Genomic DNA, 22,415 nt, shown 5'->3' on the forward strand with positions numbered 1-22,415 from the left:
ATTTGATAATTCATGAGTAAAATGAACCCGCAATTTCAGCATATGATTTGCTATATTTTTATTACATAAATGAAGATGATTTATGTTTAATTGTTACAACGCTTACTGCATCACATTTGAATATTATGGTGTTGATAATTGGTGATTTTGGTGCTGTTACTTTATGTGATCTTGAGATCTTGACAATGACGTTTTTTTATACGGTGATTATGTCGTCTTTGGGGCTATTACACTCATAAATGGTTTTTAAATGATGTGCTATTTTTCGATCGCAATACAATCGCGCATATAAATGATTTCCCGGATGACTGCACTGATAATTTTTGATGTACAGAGTGATGAAGATATGGGTAAATACAGACATGGAATTTATAGTTTTCCCTTGTTGGAGATGAAGCTATCAATAATGATGATAATAATAATGGTGGTAACGAAAACGCTTATGTTGGTAATACCAAAAGTGATGTTAATGATTTAAAATAAAGTAAATTTCAGTTCATGATGTTGGACAGATGGTAAGACTGAGGGATTGTACATGCTGACAGTGAAGATAATGATTATGATATTAGTTAATTTTGGTTAATGGGCTGAAAATAATGATGGTGATGCAACGTTTTGAATATTAAGAGTATGTCAATGATTAAGATGTCAATATATCATGGTAAATGGTGCTGAACATAATGATGATGATAAAAGGTGTTTATTTTAAACAGTGATGTTAATGATTTTACGAAACGTTAAGACATTATAGCTGATGGTGGTAAACATGATGATGGTGAAGAAAGGTTATAATTACCAACACTGATGTTGATGATAATTATAGTTGATGGTGCTGAACATGATGATGGTGAAGAAAGGTGAAAATCACCAACATTGCTGTTGATGATAAGTATAGTTGATAGTACTGAACATGATTATGGTGAAGAGAGGTGAGAATCATCAACACTGCTGTTGATGATAACTATAGTTGATGGTGCTGAAAATGATGATGGTGAAGAAAGGTGAGAATCACCAACACTGCTGTTGATGATAATTATAGTTGATGGTACTGAATATGATTATGGTGAAGAAAGGTGAGAATCACCAACACTGATAAAAGGATAATAATAGTTGATGGTTCTGAACATGTTGATGGTGTAAAAAGGTGATAATTACCAGCACTGATGTAGATGATAATTATGGTTGATGATGCTGAGCATGATGACGATGAAGAAAGGAGATAATCACCAACACTGATAAAATGATTATCATATTTGATGGTGCAGAACATGATGATGGTAAAGAAAGGCGATAATCACCAACATTGATAAAATGATTTTTATAGTTGATGGTGCTGAACATGATGATGGTGAAGAAAGGTGATAATTACCAACACTGATGCTGGTGATTATTATATTTATAATGTAAGTACATCATGTGATTTTTTTTTGCGTAGAACTTGATGCTGGTGAAGTAATGTTCGGATTGTCGATATAGATGTTTAGGATGATGAAGGAAGTGCATGTGTGAACATAGTGATAATTATTATGTTATTGTTTACAAAAAGAAGGAGGCCGAATATTGACTAAGATTTATATGGTAATGATGACTGATGAAATGAAAGCGATGGTGAAGTGTGATACTTAGGATAACACAGAGAACTGTAATTGTGGTGAAAATATACTTTTGAAAGTAGGAGAATAAAAAGGATATGTTACGGAAAATAATGAACATCTACAGTACATTGAAGGTGATAAAGATGATGACATTTTTTGTTTTTGTAATGATTTGTATGATGCTTGTGATGATTCTATTTATGATAAAAGTGATTGTTTCTTTTTTAATACAGTGACATTGTTTAATGACTAGTATATAGATATTGTGATTGCAGTTTAGTTGAGAATCTTGATAAATGTATAGATTTGATATGCCATGATGGACAGATATTCATAATTCGATTGAAATATGTTTACAGTATCTGCAATGCTATTCTATAATTTTCATTATAATAAACATGTTGATGACAGAAAGTTTAGCTATATATAATATGCTGACCTTCTTTTATATAATATAAAACTTTGCACAATGTTGATGACAATAATGTTATATACATGTCTTGCTCCCATGTGATCTTATGCAATAACTTGGTATTCGTGGTCGTCAATCATCTGTCGTCGTCCGTAGTCTGTCGTCGAGAACTTTTTCAAAAATTTTTTTCCCCTGAAACTATACGGTCACATACCTTCAAACATTAAGTTTGTTCTTTATGATATCTAATTGATAAAGTATATCCCAAAATTGAATCCATCGACAAACATTCCCTCAATGTCTCAGAATAATGCATAGGGGTAAATTAAGTTTTGGTACTCTCTCAAAAACTAAAGCTTTTACAGCAAATTTGAAGTGGGTAAATTTGTATAATTGGTTAAGACAAATAGAACAACATATGGTTAAAATCTGCCACTAAAGGAATGGGTCCAGCTACGGGCGATTTTGGCTTTGAATTTCAAGGACACCAGACAAAAGGTTTTTTGACATTTGCTGCTCACAAGGAAGCTATTAGTTCCAAAAGGTGAAGTTGAAATCATCCCTTCATAAATTTTACAGACGCCATTACGAGTTGTCTGACCATTATGGAAAAACCGTTTCACAAATGATATCGGATATGTTCTTTACGTGGATTCGTTAAGCTTTAGGATAAGTATCTGTTGTTATGATTGTGAGGTGTACATTTTCGACTTTTGTAAGGTTTCAACTGACATTGAACCCATTGTCATGCATCATTCAGCAATGCTCGTTTTATGTTGTCTAGCCTTTGGATATGTACCTGTATTCTATAGCGCCATGGTATTTCGTGTAAGGTTTACATGTCTGTTTGCATGTTTCATAAATGACCATAATGACGTCAATTGTATTTGATATATTGAATGATAGTAAGATGTCTATGTCTGATTGTCGGTCAGGGTTCATATACTTTTGTCCTTATGTTTCGAATTAATTGGCCAGCATAACTTTTATATTTGTCAGTTTCTAAGGCACTGTAAGGATCGGAACACATTTATTTGGTCCACGGGATATTTGTAGAGATCTGTATGTCATGGTTCATCTGACCTTGCACTCTTTTTATTTACCATTGACAATCATAATTTTAAAAAAAATGTGGTATGATTGCCAAAGAGACAATTATCCACAAGAGACCAAAGTGACACATACTTAAACAACTATAGGTCACCGTAGGGTCTTCAACAATGAGCAAAGCCCATACCCCATAGTCAGCTATAAAAGACCCCCATAGTGACAATGTAAAACAATTAAAACGAGAAAACTAACGGTCTTATTTGTATAAAAAAAATGAACGAAAACCAAATATGTAACACATAAACAAACAACAACCACCGAATTACAGGCTCCTGACTTTGGACAGGCACATACATTAATAATGTGGCGGGGTTAGACACGTTAGCGGGATCCCAACCATCCCCCGAGTCTGGCACAGTGGTATAACTGTTCAACATAAGAACGAACTATAAAAATCAATTGAAAAGGCTTAATTCATCAGATGGACAAAAATACATTAAGCGCATTCAGTGCATTTGACACTTCTAGTAAAACCCTTGATATTATAGACGTTCCATCAAATTAACTACCATAAGTAAAGCAGACGAGACATTACAGCATTTGCGATCTTGTATTCTATAGTCTGTAGTATATAGTTAAATCAATCCACATCTGCGTTGTATATACATAACTTAAGAAAGTACTGTTGCACAAAATGTTGGTTATCGTTCAATCTCAAATTACTCATGAAAGATGCTGTTTTGCTGTAATTTTTTTGTTTGATGGTCGGATATCGTTTTGGTTTAAACGTTGCATATCCATATTATTGGCTATTTGTAAATAGTGTCAGTCTGCCAAAATTGCACTTGACCGATTCTCAGAGCTGAATCTTTCAAACTTATCTAGAGATGTTTTAGTTGTTGTTCTTTAATTTTCGATGTAAAGCGTTGAATAAAAAAAAATAGCTTTAATGTTTATCCTTATCAAAATAGTAACAGGCTTCAACCAGTTGCAGGTTAATCAAATGGTAAAAGAAATACTGATTTCTAATTACTTGTAATAAGTATGGTCACGCATTATCTTTCACGATCAAAATAATGCGTTGCCTGATCTTTCACGATCAAGTTTGATGGATATTCAACAAATTCAAGGTTTTCATATACAAATTAATGCTTTTAAGAGAAGAACATACCTTAATTTTACTGTACTATCAGATACACCAAAGATTAAATTTCAAATATATCACGATGAACTGAAACATGACCATTATAATAACAAAAAGCGTGTTATTTGTAATTAATTGCATATACATGCATTGCGCCTTTAGTGTTTTTTCATAAAGTACTGCATATTTTCTCTTTCTTATTTCACAGTTATGTTGGGGAAGTTAAATCATTTTGACAGACAATTCATTTTATACGGATTTGTTCCGCGTTTTGAAAATTAAGCGATATTTTTTAAAGATTCTGACCTAGAATTTCCATTTAATGTCATTCACGGTCCGTTACTAGAGATTTCACAATCGTCGCTCAATACTTCACCGCCGTTAGATATTCTTTCACGCTCATTTCTCTCGATAAACCGAATGACACCCGTGTAAATTAGATAGTCAAATTTATCTTCAGTCAACTTTGCCTGAGGAAGTTGAAATCTTACATGTCTTAGTTTCTTAATAATTTTACAATTTATAAACCGACCATGTAACAAGCGATCATTTCAATCTTCACTGAAGCGCCTCTGATAGACTGAATAAGCAAATAATAGCCGATGACAAACACTAACAACTTACAAACGTATTATTTTCGACGACACTGATATTACATTCATTCAATATTATAAGTAAAACCACTTGTAAAACCTCCTTTATGCTTCCAAGAAGAGATGTTATATACCTTTTTTCGAACTAAACAACAACAAACTGCAAAACGGCTGACTAACAAACCATACATTGATCTATAAAGTCCAGGATGTTTATTCCATATTCATTCGCTTATAGACAACGTTTAACAATCTGACCAGATATACAATTATATATGATCAATCGTTAAGTGCAATTCAATGGTATGAGAAGTTCCTCAGATCCAAACGGGGCCTTAAAATCCTCTATAAACAATGGTAAGCTACTTGAAAAGTCAAGTTTTAAAGCAGTGTGTTGATACCTCTTCTATCAGTTCCAAAGGTGCGCATCAGCTCGGTAGTCAATTAATTACTTTTTGCATTTAAAAGGATTTTTGTTAAATAAAAAGAATGACGTTTATTGTTAGCAAGTAAAGTTCACCGTAGACAACATGCTTGATTTATTTGGCAATTGTGACCAATACTAGAGTTCTCATTTTTTTTTTATAATCAAGTTTACAGATTATTTCTAAATCTATATATCTCTCATGTTCTCGTGATTTCTGGTGCAGGAGGATACACTCGAAGAGTTCCCCGGCCAAGTAAAGTCTGAGGTACCTATACAGTAATGGGTATGGGCTCATTTTTCAGTCTTTCTGTACAGCTCCCTACGGCAAAGTTTTTTTCCCCACCTAGTGGGATTGAAAGCTTGTCCCAGACCCTTGTATTCATGAAAATGCCCAGGTGGGAAAGTGCACCGGAAGCTGACAACAACATACTCAATTTCTCATTTTAGTCCATCACGGGTGGTGGCAGCAGTCGCTTTATTGCCATCCTCCTACGGCAAAGTTCTTGACCGCAGGTGGTTAGATTGAAAGCTATTATCCATATCTTCAACTCGTATCAATCCCTGGGTGGGAAAGTGCACCTGAAGACTTCACTGGCCATCCAAAGTCTGAGGTACCTATACAGTAATGGGTATGGGCTCATTTTTCAGTCTTTCTGTACAGCTCCCTACGGCAAAGTTTTTTTCCCCACCTAGTGGGATTGAAAGCTTGTCCCAGACCCTTGTATTCATGAAAATGCCCAGGTGGGAAAGTGCACCGGAAGCTGACAACAACATACTCAATTTCTCATTTTAGTCCATCACGGGTGGTGGCAGCAGTCGCTTTATTGCCATCCTCCTACGGCAAAGTTCTTGACCGCAGGTGGTTAGATTGAAAGCTATTATCCATATCTTCAACTCGTATCAATCCCTGGGTGGGAAAGTGCACCTGAAGACTTCACTGGCCATCCAAAGTCTGAGGTACCTATACAGTAATGGGTATGGGCTCATTTTTCAGTCTTTCTGTACAGCTCCCTACGGCAAAGTTTTTTTCCCCACCTAGTGGGATTGAAAGCTTGTCCCAGACCCTTGTATTCATGAAAATGCCCAGGTGGGAAAGTGCACCGGAAGCTGACAACAACATACTCAATTTCTCATTTTAGTCCATCACGGGTGGTGGCAGCAGTCGCTTTATTGCCATCCTCCTACGGCAAAGTTCTTGACCGCAGGTGGTTAGATTGAAAGCTATTATCCATATCTTCAACTCGTATCAATCCCTGGGTGGGAAAGTGCACCTGAAGACTTCACTGGCCATCCAAAGTCTGAGGTACCTATACAGTAATGGGTATGGGCTCATTTTTCAGTCTTTCTGTACAGCTCCCTACGGCAAAGTTTTTTTCCCCACCTAGTGGGATTGAAAGCTTGTCCCAGACCCTTGTATTCATGAAAATGCCCAGGTGGGAAAGTGCACCGGAAGCTGACAACAACATACTCAATTTCTCATTTTAGTCCATCACGGGTGGTGGCAGCAGTCGCTTTATTGCCATCCTCCTACGGCAAAGTTCTTGACCGCAGGTGGTTAGATTGAAAGCTATTATCCATATCTTCAACTCGTATCAATCCCTGGGTGGGAAAGTGCACCTGAAGACTTCACTGGCCATCCAAAGTCTGAGGTACCTATACAGTAATGGGTATGGGCTCATTTTTCAGTCTTTCTGTACAGCTCCCTACGGCAAAGTTTTTTTCCCCACCTAGTGGGATTGAAAGCTTGTCCCAGACCCTTGTATTCATGAAAATGCCCAGGTGGGAAAGTGCACCGGAAGCTGACAACAACATACTCAATTTCTCATTTTAGTCCATCACGGGTGGTGGCAGCAGTCGCTTTATTGCCATCCTCCTACGGCAAAGTTCTTGACCGCAGGTGGTTAGATTGAAAGCTATTATCCATATCTTCAACTCGTATCAATCCCTGGGTGGGAAAGTGCACCTGAAGACTTCACTGGCCATCCAAAGTCTGAGGTACCTATACAGTAATGGGTATGGGCTCATTTTTCAGTCTTTCTGTACAGCTCCCTACGGCAAAGTTTTTTTCCCCACCTAGTGGGATTGAAAGCTTGTCCCAGACCCTTGTATTCATGAAAATGCCCAGGTGGGAAAGTGCACCGGAAGCTGACAACAACATACTCAATTTCTCATTTTAGTCCATCACGGGTGGTGGCAGCAGTCGCTTTATTGCCATCCTCCTACGGCAAAGTTCTTGACCGCAGGTGGTTAGATTGAAAGCTATTATCCATATCTTCAACTCGTATCAATCCCTGGGTGGGAAAGTGCACCTGAAGACTTCACTGGCCATCCAAAGTCTGAGGTACCTATACAGTAATGGGTATGGGCTCATTTTTCAGTCTTTCTGTACAGCTCCCTACGGCAAAGTTTTTTTCCCCACCTAGTGGGATTGAAAGCTTGTCCCAGACCCTTGTATTCATGAAAATGCCCAGGTGGGAAAGTGCACCGGAAGCTGACAACAACATACTCAATTTCTCATTTTAGTCCATCACGGGTGGTGGCAGCAGTCGCTTTATTGCCATCCTCCTACGGCAAAGTTCTTGACCGCAGGTGGTTAGATTGAAAGCTATTATCCATATCTTCAACTCGTATCAATCCCTGGGTGGGAAAGTGCACCTGAAGACTTCACTGGCCATCCAAAGTCTGAGGTACCTATACAGTAATGGGTATGGGCTCATTTTTCAGTCTTTCTGTACAGCTCCCTACGGCAAAGTTTTTTTCCCCACCTAGTGGGATTGAAAGCTTGTCCCAGACCCTTGTATTCATGAAAATGCCCAGGTGGGAAAGTGCACCGGAAGCTGACAACAACATACTCAATTTCTCATTTTAGTCCATCACGGGTGGTGGCAGCAGTCGCTTTATTGCCATCCTCCTACGGCAAAGTTCTTGACCGCAGGTGGTTAGATTGAAAGCTATTATCCATATCTTCAACTCGTATCAATCCCTGGGTGGGAAAGTGCACCTGAAGACTTCACTGGCCATCCAAAGTCTGAGGTACCTATACAGTAATGGGTATGGGCTCATTTTTCAGTCTTTCTGTACAGCTCCCTACGGCAAAGTTTTTTTCCCCACCTAGTGGGATTGAAAGCTTGTCCCAGACCCTTGTATTCATGAAAATGCCCAGGTGGGAAAGTGCACCGGAAGCTGACAACAACATACTCAATTTCTCATTTTAGTCCATCACGGGTGGTGGCAGCAGTCGCTTTATTGCCATCCTCCTACGGCAAAGTTCTTGACCGCAGGTGGTTAGATTGAAAGCTATTATCCATATCTTCAACTCGTATCAATCCCTGGGTGGGAAAGTGCACCTGAAGACTTCACTGGCCATCCAAAGTCTGAGGTACCTATACAGTAATGGGTATGGGCTCATTTTTCAGTCTTTCTGTACAGCTCCCTACGGCAAAGTTTTTTTCCCCACCTAGTGGGATTGAAAGCTTGTCCCAGACCCTTGTATTCATGAAAATGCCCAGGTGGGAAAGTGCACCGGAAGCTGACAACAACATACTCAATTTCTCATTTTAGTCCATCACGGGTGGTGGCAGCAGTCGCTTTATTGCCATCCTCCTACGGCAAAGTTCTTGACCGCAGGTGGTTAGATTGAAAGCTATTATCCATATCTTCAACTCGTATCAATCCCTGGGTGGGAAAGTGCACCTGAAGACTTCACTGGCCATCCAAAGTCTGAGGTACCTATACAGTAATGGGTATGGGCTCATTTTTCAGTCTTTCTGTACAGCTCCCTACGGCAAAGTTTTTTTCCCCACCTAGTGGGATTGAAAGCTTGTCCCAGACCCTTGTATTCATGAAAATGCCCAGGTGGGAAAGTGCACCGGAAGCTGACAACAACATACTCAATTTCTCATTTTAGTCCATCACGGGTGGTGGCAGCAGTCGCTTTATTGCCATCCTCCTACGGCAAAGTTCTTGACCGCAGGTGGTTAGATTGAAAGCTATTATCCATATCTTCAACTCGTATCAATCCCTGGGTGGGAAAGTGCACCTGAAGACTTCACTGGCCATCCAAAGTCTGAGGTACCTATACAGTAATGGGTATGGGCTCATTTTTCAGTCTTTCTGTACAGCTCCCTACGGCAAAGTTTTTTTCCCCACCTAGTGGGATTGAAAGCTTGTCCCAGACCCTTGTATTCATGAAAATGCCCAGGTGGGAAAGTGCACCGGAAGCTGACAACAACATACTCAATTTCTCATTTTAGTCCATCACGGGTGGTGGCAGCAGTCGCTTTATTGCCATCCTCCTACGGCAAAGTTCTTGACCGCAGGTGGTTAGATTGAAAGCTATTATCCATATCTTCAACTCGTATCAATCCCTGGGTGGGAAAGTGCACCTGAAGACTTCACTGGCCATCCAAAGTCTGAGGTACCTATACAGTAATGGGTATGGGCTCATTTTTCAGTCTTTCTGTACAGCTCCCTACGGCAAAGTTTTTTTCCCCACCTAGTGGGATTGAAAGCTTGTCCCAGACCCTTGTATTCATGAAAATGCCCAGGTGGGAAAGTGCACCGGAAGCTGACAACAACATACTCAATTTCTCATTTTAGTCCATCACGGGTGGTGGCAGCAGTCGCTTTATTGCCATCCTCCTACGGCAAAGTTCTTGACCGCAGGTGGTTAGATTGAAAGCTATTATCCATATCTTCAACTCGTATCAATCCCTGGGTGGGAAAGTGCACCTGAAGACTTCACTGGCCATCCAAAGTCTGAGGTACCTATACAGTAATGGGTATGGGCTCATTTTTCAGTCTTTCTGTACAGCTCCCTACGGCAAAGTTTTTTTCCCCACCTAGTGGGATTGAAAGCTTGTCCCAGACCCTTGTATTCATGAAAATGCCCAGGTGGGAAAGTGCACCGGAAGCTGACAACAACATACTCAATTTCTCATTTTAGTCCATCACGGGTGGTGGCAGCAGTCGCTTTATTGCCATCCTCCTACGGCAAAGTTCTTGACCGCAGGTGGTTAGATTGAAAGCTATTATCCATATCTTCAACTCGTATCAATCCCTGGGTGGGAAAGTGCACCTGAAGACTTCACTGGCCATCCAAAGTCTGAGGTACCTATACAGTAATGGGTATGGGCTCATTTTTCAGTCTTTCTGTACAGCTCCCTACGGCAAAGTTTTTTTCCCCACCTAGTGGGATTGAAAGCTTGTCCCAGACCCTTGTATTCATGAAAATGCCCAGGTGGGAAAGTGCACCGGAAGCTGACAACAACATACTCAATTTCTCATTTTAGTCCATCACGGGTGGTGGCAGCAGTCGCTTTATTGCCATCCTCCTACGGCAAAGTTCTTGACCGCAGGTGGTTAGATTGAAAGCTATTATCCATATCTTCAACTCGTATCAATCCCTGGGTGGGAAAGTGCACCTGAAGACTTCACTGGCCATCCAAAGTCTGAGGTACCTATACAGTAATGGGTATGGGCTCATTTTTCAGTCTTTCTGTACAGCTCCCTACGGCAAAGTTTTTTTCCCCACCTAGTGGGATTGAAAGCTTGTCCCAGACCCTTGTATTCATGAAAATGCCCAGGTGGGAAAGTGCACCGGAAGCTGACAACAACATACTCAATTTCTCATTTTAGTCCATCACGGGTGGTGGCAGCAGTCGCTTTATTGCCATCCTCCTACGGCAAAGTTCTTGACCGCAGGTGGTTAGATTGAAAGCTATTATCCATATCTTCAACTCGTATCAATCCCTGGGTGGGAAAGTGCACCTGAAGACTTCACTGGCCATCCAAAGTCTGAGGTACCTATACAGTAATGGGTATGGGCTCATTTTTCAGTCTTTCTGTACAGCTCCCTACGGCAAAGTTTTTTTCCCCACCTAGTGGGATTGAAAGCTTGTCCCAGACCCTTGTATTCATGAAAATGCCCAGGTGGGAAAGTGCACCGGAAGCTGACAACAACATACTCAATTTCTCATTTTAGTCCATCACGGGTGGTGGCAGCAGTCGCTTTATTGCCATCCTCCTACGGCAAAGTTCTTGACCGCAGGTGGTTAGATTGAAAGCTATTATCCATATCTTCAACTCGTATCAATCCCTGGGTGGGAAAGTGCACCTGAAGACTTCACTGGCCATCCAAAGTCTGAGGTACCTATACAGTAATGGGTATGGGCTCATTTTTCAGTCTTTCTGTACAGCTCCCTACGGCAAAGTTTTTTTCCCCACCTAGTGGGATTGAAAGCTTGTCCCAGACCCTTGTATTCATGAAAATGCCCAGGTGGGAAAGTGCACCGGAAGCTGACAACAACATACTCAATTTCTCATTTTAGTCCATCACGGGTGGTGGCAGCAGTCGCTTTATTGCCATCCTCCTACGGCAAAGTTCTTGACCGCAGGTGGTTAGATTGAAAGCTATTATCCATATCTTCAACTCGTATCAATCCCTGGGTGGGAAAGTGCACCTGAAGACTTCACTGGCCATCCAAAGTCTGAGGTACCTATACAGTAATGGGTATGGGCTCATTTTTCAGTCTTTCTGTACAGCTCCCTACGGCAAAGTTTTTTTCCCCACCTAGTGGGATTGAAAGCTTGTCCCAGACCCTTGTATTCATGAAAATGCCCAGGTGGGAAAGTGCACCGGAAGCTGACAACAACATACTCAATTTCTCATTTTAGTCCATCACGGGTGGTGGCAGCAGTCGCTTTATTGCCATCCTCCTACGGCAAAGTTCTTGACCGCAGGTGGTTAGATTGAAAGCTATTATCCATATCTTCAACTCGTATCAATCCCTGGGTGGGAAAGTGCACCTGAAGACTTCACTGGCCATCCAAAGTCTGAGGTACCTATACAGTAATGGGTATGGGCTCATTTTTCAGTCTTTCTGTACAGCTCCCTACGGCAAAGTTTTTTTCCCCACCTAGTGGGATTGAAAGCTTGTCCCAGACCCTTGTATTCATGAAAATGCCCAGGTGGGAAAGTGCACCGGAAGCTGACAACAACATACTCAATTTCTCATTTTAGTCCATCACGGGTGGTGGCAGCAGTCGCTTTATTGCCATCCTCCTACGGCAAAGTTCTTGACCGCAGGTGGTTAGATTGAAAGCTATTATCCATATCTTCAACTCGTATCAATCCCTGGGTGGGAAAGTGCACCTGAAGACTTCACTGGCCATCCAAAGTCTGAGGTACCTATACAGTAATGGGTATGGGCTCATTTTTCAGTCTTTCTGTACAGCTCCCTACGGCAAAGTTTTTTTCCCCACCTAGTGGGATTGAAAGCTTGTCCCAGACCCTTGTATTCATGAAAATGCCCAGGTGGGAAAGTGCACCGGAAGCTGACAACAACATACTCAATTTCTCATTTTAGTCCATCACGGGTGGTGGCAGCAGTCGCTTTATTGCCATCCTCCTACGGCAAAGTTCTTGACCGCAGGTGGTTAGATTGAAAGCTATTATCCATATCTTCAACTCGTATCAATCCCTGGGTGGGAAAGTGCACCTGAAGACTTCACTGGCCATCCAAAGTCTGAGGTACCTATACAGTAATGGGTATGGGCTCATTTTTCAGTCTTTCTGTACAGCTCCCTACGGCAAAGTTTTTTTCCCCACCTAGTGGGATTGAAAGCTTGTCCCAGACCCTTGTATTCATGAAAATGCCCAGGTGGGAAAGTGCACCGGAAGCTGACAACAACATACTCAATTTCTCATTTTAGTCCATCACGGGTGGTGGCAGCAGTCGCTTTATTGCCATCCTCCTACGGCAAAGTTCTTGACCGCAGGTGGTTAGATTGAAAGCTATTATCCATATCTTCAACTCGTATCAATCCCTGGGTGGGAAAGTGCACCTGAAGACTTCACTGGCCATCCAAAGTCTGAGGTACCTATACAGTAATGGGTATGGGCTCATTTTTCAGTCTTTCTGTACAGCTCCCTACGGCAAAGTTTTTTTCCCCACCTAGTGGGATTGAAAGCTTGTCCCAGACCCTTGTATTCATGAAAATGCCCAGGTGGGAAAGTGCACCGGAAGCTGACAACAACATACTCAATTTCTCATTTTAGTCCATCACGGGTGGTGGCAGCAGTCGCTTTATTGCCATCCTCCTACGGCAAAGTTCTTGACCGCAGGTGGTTAGATTGAAAGCTATTATCCATATCTTCAACTCGTATCAATCCCTGGGTGGGAAAGTGCACCTGAAGACTTCACTGGCCATCCAAAGTCTGAGGTACCTATACAGTAATGGGTATGGGCTCATTTTTCAGTCTTTCTGTACAGCTCCCTACGGCAAAGTTTTTTTCCCCACCTAGTGGGATTGAAAGCTTGTCCCAGACCCTTGTATTCATGAAAATGCCCAGGTGGGAAAGTGCACCGGAAGCTGACAACAACATACTCAATTTCTCATTTTAGTCCATCACGGGTGGTGGCAGCAGTCGCTTTATTGCCATCCTCCTACGGCAAAGTTCTTGACCGCAGGTGGTTAGATTGAAAGCTATTATCCATATCTTCAACTCGTATCAATCCCTGGGTGGGAAAGTGCACCTGAAGACTTCACTGGCCATCCAAAGTCTGAGGTACCTATACAGTAATGGGTATGGGCTCATTTTTCAGTCTTTCTGTACAGCTCCCTACGGCAAAGTTTTTTTCCCCACCTAGTGGGATTGAAAGCTTGTCCCAGACCCTTGTATTCATGAAAATGCCCAGGTGGGAAAGTGCACCGGAAGCTGACAACAACATACTCAATTTCTCATTTTAGTCCATCACGGGTGGTGGCAGCAGTCGCTTTATTGCCATCCTCCTACGGCAAAGTTCTTGACCGCAGGTGGTTAGATTGAAAGCTATTATCCATATCTTCAACTCGTATCAATCCCTGGGTGGGAAAGTGCACCTGAAGACTTCACTGGCCATCCAAAGTCTGAGGTACCTATACAGTAATGGGTATGGGCTCATTTTTCAGTCTTTCTGTACAGCTCCCTACGGCAAAGTTTTTTTCCCCACCTAGTGGGATTGAAAGCTTGTCCCAGACCCTTGTATTCATGAAAATGCCCAGGTGGGAAAGTGCACCGGAAGCTGACAACAACATACTCAATTTCTCATTTTAGTCCATCACGGGTGGTGGCAGCAGTCGCTTTATTGCCATCCTCCTACGGCAAAGTTCTTGACCGCAGGTGGTTAGATTGAAAGCTATTATCCATATCTTCAACTCGTATCAATCCCTGGGTGGGAAAGTGCACCTGAAGACTTCACTGGCCATCCAAAGTCTGAGGTACCTATACAGTAATGGGTATGGGCTCATTTTTCAGTCTTTCTGTACAGCTCCCTACGGCAAAGTTTTTTTCCCCACCTAGTGGGATTGAAAGCTTGTCCCAGACCCTTGTATTCATGAAAATGCCCAGGTGGGAAAGTGCACCGGAAGCTGACAACAACATACTCAATTTCTCATTTTAGTCCATCACGGGTGGTGGCAGCAGTCGCTTTATTGCCATCCTCCTACGGCAAAGTTCTTGACCGCAGGTGGTTAGATTGAAAGCTATTATCCATATCTTCAACTCGTATCAATCCCTGGGTGGGAAAGTGCACCTGAAGACTTCACTGGCCATCCAAAGTCTGAGGTACCTATACAGTAATGGGTATGGGCTCATTTTTCAGTCTTTCTGTACAGCTCCCTACGGCAAAGTTTTTTTCCCCACCTAGTGGGATTGAAAGCTTGTCCCAGACCCTTGTATTCATGAAAATGCCCAGGTGGGAAAGTGCACCGGAAGCTGACAACAACATACTCAATTTCTCATTTTAGTCCATCACGGGTGGTGGCAGCAGTCGCTTTATTGCCATCCTCCTACGGCAAAGTTCTTGACCGCAGGTGGTTAGATTGAAAGCTATTATCCATATCTTCAACTCGTATCAATCCCTGGGTGGGAAAGTGCACCTGAAGACTTCACTGGCCATCCAAAGTCTGAGGTACCTATACAGTAATGGGTATGGGCTCATTTTTCAGTCTTTCTGTACAGCTCCCTACGGCAAAGTTTTTTTCCCCACCTAGTGGGATTGAAAGCTTGTCCCAGACCCTTGTATTCATGAAAATGCCCAGGTGGGAAAGTGCACCGGAAGCTGACAACAACATACTCAATTTCTCATTTTAGTCCATCACGGGTGGTGGCAGCAGTCGCTTTATTGCCATCCTCCTACGGCAAAGTTCTTGACCGCAGGTGGTTAGATTGAAAGCTATTATCCATATCTTCAACTCGTATCAATCCCTGGGTGGGAAAGTGCACCTGAAGACTTCACTGGCCATCCAAAGTCTGAGGTACCTATACAGTAATGGGTATGGGCTCATTTTTCAGTCTTTCTGTACAGCTCCCTACGGCAAAGTTTTTTTCCCCACCTAGTGGGATTGAAAGCTTGTCCCAGACCCTTGTATTCATGAAAATGCCCAGGTGGGAAAGTGCACCGGAAGCTGACAACAACATACTCAATTTCTCATTTTAGTCCATCACGGGTGGTGGCAGCAGTCGCTTTATTGCCATCCTCCTACGGCAAAGTTCTTGACCGCAGGTGGTTAGATTGAAAGCTATTATCCATATCTTCAACTCGTATCAATCCCTGGGTGGGAAAGTGCACCTGAAGACTTCACTGGCCATCCAAAGTCTGAGGTACCTATACAGTAATGGGTATGGGCTCATTTTTCAGTCTTTCTGTACAGCTCCCTACGGCAAAGTTTTTTTCCCCACCTAGTGGGATTGAAAGCTTGTCCCAGACCCTTGTATTCATGAAAATGCCCAGGTGGGAAAGTGCACCGGAAGCTGACAACAACATACTCAATTTCTCATTTTAGTCCATCACGGGTGGTGGCAGCAGTCGCTTTATTGCCATCCTCCTACGGCAAAGTTCTTGACCGCAGGTGGTTAGATTGAAAGCTATTATCCATATCTTCAACTCGTATCAATCCCTGGGTGGGAAAGTGCACCTGAAGACTTCACTGGCCATCCAAAGTCTGAGGTACCTATACAGTAATGGGTATGGGCTCATTTTTCAGTCTTTCTGTACAGCTCCCTACGGCAAAGTTTTTTTCCCCACCTAGTGGGATTGAAAGCTTGTCCCAGACCCTTGTATTCATGAAAATGCCCAGGTGGGAAAGTGCACCGGAAGCTGACAACAACATACTCAATTTCTCATTTTAGTCCATCACGGGTGGTGGCAGCAGTCGCTTTATTGCCATCCTCCTACGGCAAAGTTCTTGACCGCAGGTGGTTAGATTGAAAGCTATTATCCATATCTTCAACTCGTATCAATCCCTGGGTGGGAAAGTGCACCTGAAGACTTCACTGGCCATCCAAAGTCTGAGGTACCTATACAGTAATGGGTATGGGCTCATTTTTCAGTCTTTCTGTACAGCTCCCTACGGCAAAGTTTTTTTCCCCACCTAGTGGGATTGAAAGCTTGTCCCAGACCCTTGTATTCATGAAAATGCCCAGGTGGGAAAGTGCACCGGAAGCTGACAACAACATACTCAATTTCTCATTTTAGTCCATCACGGGTGGTGGCAGCAGTCGCTTTATTGCCATCCTCCTACGGCAAAGTTCTTGACCGCAGGTGGTTAGATTGAAAGCTATTATCCATATCTTCAACTCGTATCAATCCCTGGGTGGGAAAGTGCACCTGAAGACTTCACTGGCCATCCAAAGTCTGAGGTACCTATACAGTAATGGGTATGGGCTCATTTTTCAGTCTTTCTGTACAGCTCCCTACGGCAAAGTTTTTTTCCCCACCTAGTGGGATTGAAAGCTTGTCCCAGACCCTTGTATTCATGAAAATGCCCAGGTGGGAAAGTGCACCGGAAGCTGACAACAACATACTCAATTTCTCATTTTAGTCCATCACGGGTGGTGGCAGCAGTCGCTTTATTGCCATCCTCCTACGGCAAAGTTCTTGACCGCAGGTGGTTAGATTGAAAGCTATTATCCATATCTTCAACTCGTATCAATCCCTGGGTGGGAAAGTGCACCTGAAGACTTCACTGGCCATCCAAAGTCTGAGGTACCTATACAGTAATGGGTATGGGCTCATTTTTCAGTCTTTCTGTACAGCTCCCTACGGCAAAGTTTTTTTCCCCACCTAGTGGGATTGAAAGCTTGTCCCAGACCCTTGTATTCATGAAAATGCCCAGGTGGGAAAGTGCACCGGAAGCTGACAACAACATACTCAATTTCTCATTTTAGTCCATCACGGGTGGTGGCAGCAGTCGCTTTATTGCCATCCTCCTACGGCAAAGTTCTTGACCGCAGGTGGTTAGATTGAAAGCTATTATCCATATCTTCAACTCGTATCAATCCCTGGGTGGGAAAGTGCACCTGAAGACTTCACTGGCCATCCAAAGTCTGAGGTACCTATACAGTAATGGGTATGGGCTCATTTTTCAGTCTTTCTGTACAGCTCCCTACGGCAAAGTTTTTTTCCCCACCTAGTGGGATTGAAAGCTTGTCCCAGACCCTTGTATTCATGAAAATGCCCAGGTGGGAAAGTGCACCGGAAGCTGACAACAACATACTCAATTTCTCATTTTAGTCCATCACGGGTGGTGGCAGCAGTCGCTTTATTGCCATCCTCCTACGGCAAAGTTCTTGACCGCAGGTGGTTAGATTGAAAGCTATTATCCATATCTTCAACTCGTATCAATCCCTGGGTGGGAAAGTGCACCTGAAGACTTCACTGGCCATCCAAAGTCTGAGGTACCTATACAGTAATGGGTATGGGCTCATTTTTCAGTCTTTCTGTACAGCTCCCTACGGCAAAGTTTTTTTCCCCACCTAGTGGGATTGAAAGCTTGTCCCAGACCCTTGTATTCATGAAAATGCCCAGGTGGGAAAGTGCACCGGAAGCTGACAACAACATACTCAATTTCTCATTTTAGTCCATCACGGGTGGTGGCAGCAGTCGCTTTATTGCCATCCTCCTACGGCAAAGTTCTTGACCGCAGGTGGTTAGATTGAAAGCTATTATCCATATCTTCAACTCGTATCAATCCCTGGGTGGGAAAGTGCACCTGAAGACTTCACTGGCCATCCAAAGTCTGAGGTACCTATACAGTAATGGGTATGGGCTCATTTTTCAGTCTTTCTGTACAGCTCCCTACGGCAAAGTTTTTTTCCCCACCTAGTGGGATTGAAAGCTTGTCCCAGACCCTTGTATTCATGAAAATGCCCAGGTGGGAAAGTGCACCGGAAGCTGACAACAACATACTCAATTTCTCATTTTAGTCCATCACGGGTGGTGGCAGCAGTCGCTTTATTGCCATCCTCCTACGGCAAAGTTCTTGACCGCAGGTGGTTAGATTGAAAGCTATTATCCATATCTTCAACTCGTATCAATCCCTGGGTGGGAAAGTGCACCTGAAGACTTCACTGGCCATCCAAAGTCTGAGGTACCTATACAGTAATGGGTATGGGCTCATTTTTCAGTCTTTCTGTACAGCTCCCTACGGCAAAGTTTTTTTCCCCACCTAGTGGGATTGAAAGCTTGTCCCAGACCCTTGTATTCATGAAAATGCCCAGGTGGGAAAGTGCACCGGAAGCTGACAACAACATACTCAATTTCTCATTTTAGTCCATCACGGGTGGTGGCAGCAGTCGCTTTATTGCCATCCTCCTACGGCAAAGTTCTTGACCGCAGGTGGTTAGATTGAAAGCTATTATCCATATCTTCAACTCGTATCAATCCCTGGGTGGGAAAGTGCACCTGAAGACTTCACTGGCCATCCAAAGTCTGAGGTACCTATACAGTAATGGGTATGGGCTCATTTTTCAGTCTTTCTGTACAGCTCCCTACGGCAAAGTTTTTTTCCCCACCTAGTGGGATTGAAAGCTTGTCCCAGACCCTTGTATTCATGAAAATGCCCAGGTGGGAAAGTGCACCGGAAGCTGACAACAACATACTCAATTTCTCATTTTAGTCCATCACGGGTGGTGGCAGCAGTCGCTTTATTGCCATCCTCCTACGGCAAAGTTCTTGACCGCAGGTGGTTAGATTGAAAGCTATTATCCATATCTTCAACTCGTATCAATCCCTGGGTGGGAAAGTGCACCTGAAGACTTCACTGGCCATCCAAAGTCTGAGGTACCTATACAGTAATGGGTATGGGCTCATTTTTCAGTCTTTCTGTACAGCTCCCTACGGCAAAGTTTTTTTCCCCACCTTCTGGGAATTGAATCCCACCTACACTTTCGCAATAATATTCAAATTTTAAAGCAAATTCCAAATATGGTTCATTGTATGTTAAGGGGGTCCTGAAATCTTTAGAAAGCTTTCGATGTGCTATTTTTTAACCTTTACTTATTAACCGGACCAAATCACTACTTTTTTGAAAATTCACAACCCAATTCTTTTTACAGTGTGCTTTAATCCCCCTACCGGCTATTTGAGGCATAAAGCATGACGAAATACATTTGGAAAGGGTCCGTTTAAATAAAATGGCAAGTAAAACACTGTACACACTAAGGACTATATTCGTGGACAACGAAAATCAAAGGACGATAACTGTGTACTCGGACCATTTGAGGATGCCGAATTTATAGAAAGCCAGTATAAGTAATTCTTTCGAACATAATATATTTCTTATTTAATTTACTTAAAAGCTTAATATACATTGTATACAGGAACGAGTTTTAGTCAACTTACATTAAATAGTTATTCTATGCAATATGAATGAATGAATGAATCTTTATTGAATAAGCAACAACATTGCTTTAGCATAAAACAAGGTATATACAAATATGACAAGTATGACAGAATACAGAATAGTAAAGACCATAATGTTATCTGACCTGTAGGTTTGTTCGTTCGTTCGTTTGTTTGTCCGTGTATCCATCCATCTATACTCTATTATATAGAATCTATGACGACCTTGTAGTCAGATCAAGTTGAAACAAGGTTCACATGTTTATTAAAGTATTTCTTATTTACTGTTCTCTGAATATGGAAAATAAAAGTGCGAGCAAATCATTATACATGTTATAGATAAACACTGTTGTTTTTTTTTCTCAATTGAATTCGTTTACTTTTACTCTCATTTCGTATCCGTTAAAAACTTGTAAATAACTATTTTGTGATTGGGGAATGAATATACGCTCCGTTTTTTGTATTTTATTTGTAATCCTTGATTTTTGTTTACGATCTCGGTTAAGAGTTAGAAAAACCGAGAAAACGTAAAACAGACCCCAAAATATAGTTTCATTTTTTTCACAACTAGAATTTCTCGATAGAGTTGAATACGTAAAGGAGCGCAATTTCCATTCTATAAATACATATGTATACAAGAACATAAAGTATGTGTTTATGTAGGGGGAAAAAAATCGTTCGCTAAAAAAGATTGTTCCTTTGCTCTTTGTGTATTTTGCGCTGTGCATTTGCTGATTAAAGATACCATATCTTCTTTGTTTTTCTATTGTATTACGATATTTTGATTTTTGACGATTTTCTCGGACGTTCTCCGTTTACTGATTTATATTGATGCTGGCATTTAACAACTAAACTACTCAGTACATATGGCTACAGACATCATTGATGTTGTATCGTCCCTTCTGACTTGATATGATGGATATCTCTAGTTATATAAAGGTAAAAAACAATATAAACCGTATTGGTAGCCAGATTTTATTTTTAACAGACCGTTGTTTCATTATTTTGTTTTGTGGTTTTCCCATGTACCACATTATGATCCTTTGACAAGTTGATTCTCATTGTGTTCTTTAGTGGTCGCTAGAATTGGTCGCTAGCTTGATTGGTCGCTAGGATTGGTCGCTAGCTTGAGTCTGGTCTGGCAAGGCTATATTTTTTTTTTGACGCCTTCCCACTATCAAATCAAATCAAATCAAATCAAATATTTTATTATAGTCTCACCTCTCTACATGTACAATACAAACATGAACACAATATATATATACAACATGTTTTAATTAAAAGTACAAAACAATCTTAAAAACATTCGAGAGCCACTCTCAAAAGAGTTATGAGAGACTTTTACATAAAAAAGGACAGCTCGATAAAAATATAAAACATTTTTTATCTATATAAAACATTCTTCCTTTGAATTAAAATATCATGGCAGATTTTGGCAGAATAAAAGCATAAATTTTTATTTGTAAATAAAAATATAAATTTTTCATCATCATTTAAGTCTAAAAAATCAATATTAAAAGAAACTGCTCTAGTAAAAACCTCTTGTCTTGCCTGTGAATATAAAGGGCATTTAAGTAAAACATGTTTCTCATCTTCAATGAGTTTCTGTTGTATACATGAACCACTAGCAGGCTTGCCAGACGTCATAATTGTTTGGACTATTAACAAAGGGTTTAACCGATCATGACGATGATTCTTTTTATAGATTTACTGTGATATATAATAAATAAAACTATTGTATGGGAAATACTTTTCGTAATGAAGATATGTTGCTAAATCTTGATATGAATACTAGGAAAACATTAATGTTATCTAATATATTGTCATTAATTGTTGATATACATGTATATCGATGACAAAACCCAGGCTATAGTCTTCCATTGTTTATAACATTTGTTCTAAATAACGACCTTTTGACTTGTGCTTACCTGTATTACCACCGGTCACCACAACCGTTTTGCTTCTGTCAAGGCTTATCCTGGGAAAAGATACTTTTCCTCCCATGGCAATCAACTGCTTAACCACTGTTTGTTTTACATTTCTATCTTAAATAAAAAGGGAGATAATAAGTATCTTGTGACTTACGCAAAGAAGGATGTCATAATGTATAATACGGTTTAATCCATTTCAGTATTTATTTTGGCAAATCCTCATTGATGGTTGTTTGTATTAGGACTTAAGTTTACACACATAATATAAAAAGAATCACTTAGTTATGGATCGAACACCATATCATGTTATATGACTTAGGCCGGTTTGTACGAGTTTTTCTTGTTTATATTTACGTATAAAATTTGTGTTATCTCCCTTTACCTTTAAGATTCTCACATTTTATTATAAGACCGTCTGCACAATTATTTTTTTTATTTGAATATTGCGTTTATCAACAGTCAAATATGACGAACTAATAAATACTTAAAAAAAACTGCTGTAACCAGGTATCATCGGCGACCCAAATATATATTTATATATATATATAACAAGTCAAAAAGGGTACAACATCACAATAAAATAACTATAAAATGAAC

General features: G+C 41.1%; 1 protein-coding gene across 2 annotated transcripts in view; it reads right to left on the bottom strand.

The window, feature by feature from the left end:
• Nucleotides 1–22,152, bottom strand: part of LOC134687025 (retinol dehydrogenase 12-like) — a 90,075-nt gene extending 67,923 nt beyond the window's left edge. Inside the window, exons 1-2 of one of the 2 annotated variants that reach the window (XM_063546949.1) lie at nucleotides 22,097–22,152; nucleotides 21,816–21,932 (exon numbers count right to left, since the gene is read on the bottom strand). In XM_063546949.1, the coding sequence (XP_063403019.1) occupies nucleotides 21,816–21,891 (76 nt within the window). In that variant the 5' untranslated portion in view covers nucleotides 21,892–21,932; nucleotides 22,097–22,152. Of the gene's footprint in view, nucleotides 1–21,815 lie in introns of both variants that reach the window. The other variant, XM_063546948.1, reaches the window with a different exon arrangement.
• Nucleotides 22,153–22,415: the final 263 nt, after the last annotated feature.

This window comes from Mytilus trossulus, chromosome 10 (assembly GCF_036588685.1).
Source record: "Mytilus trossulus isolate FHL-02 chromosome 10, PNRI_Mtr1.1.1.hap1, whole genome shotgun sequence".
NCBI classification, from domain to species: Eukaryota; Metazoa; Mollusca; class Bivalvia; order Mytilida; family Mytilidae; genus Mytilus; species Mytilus trossulus.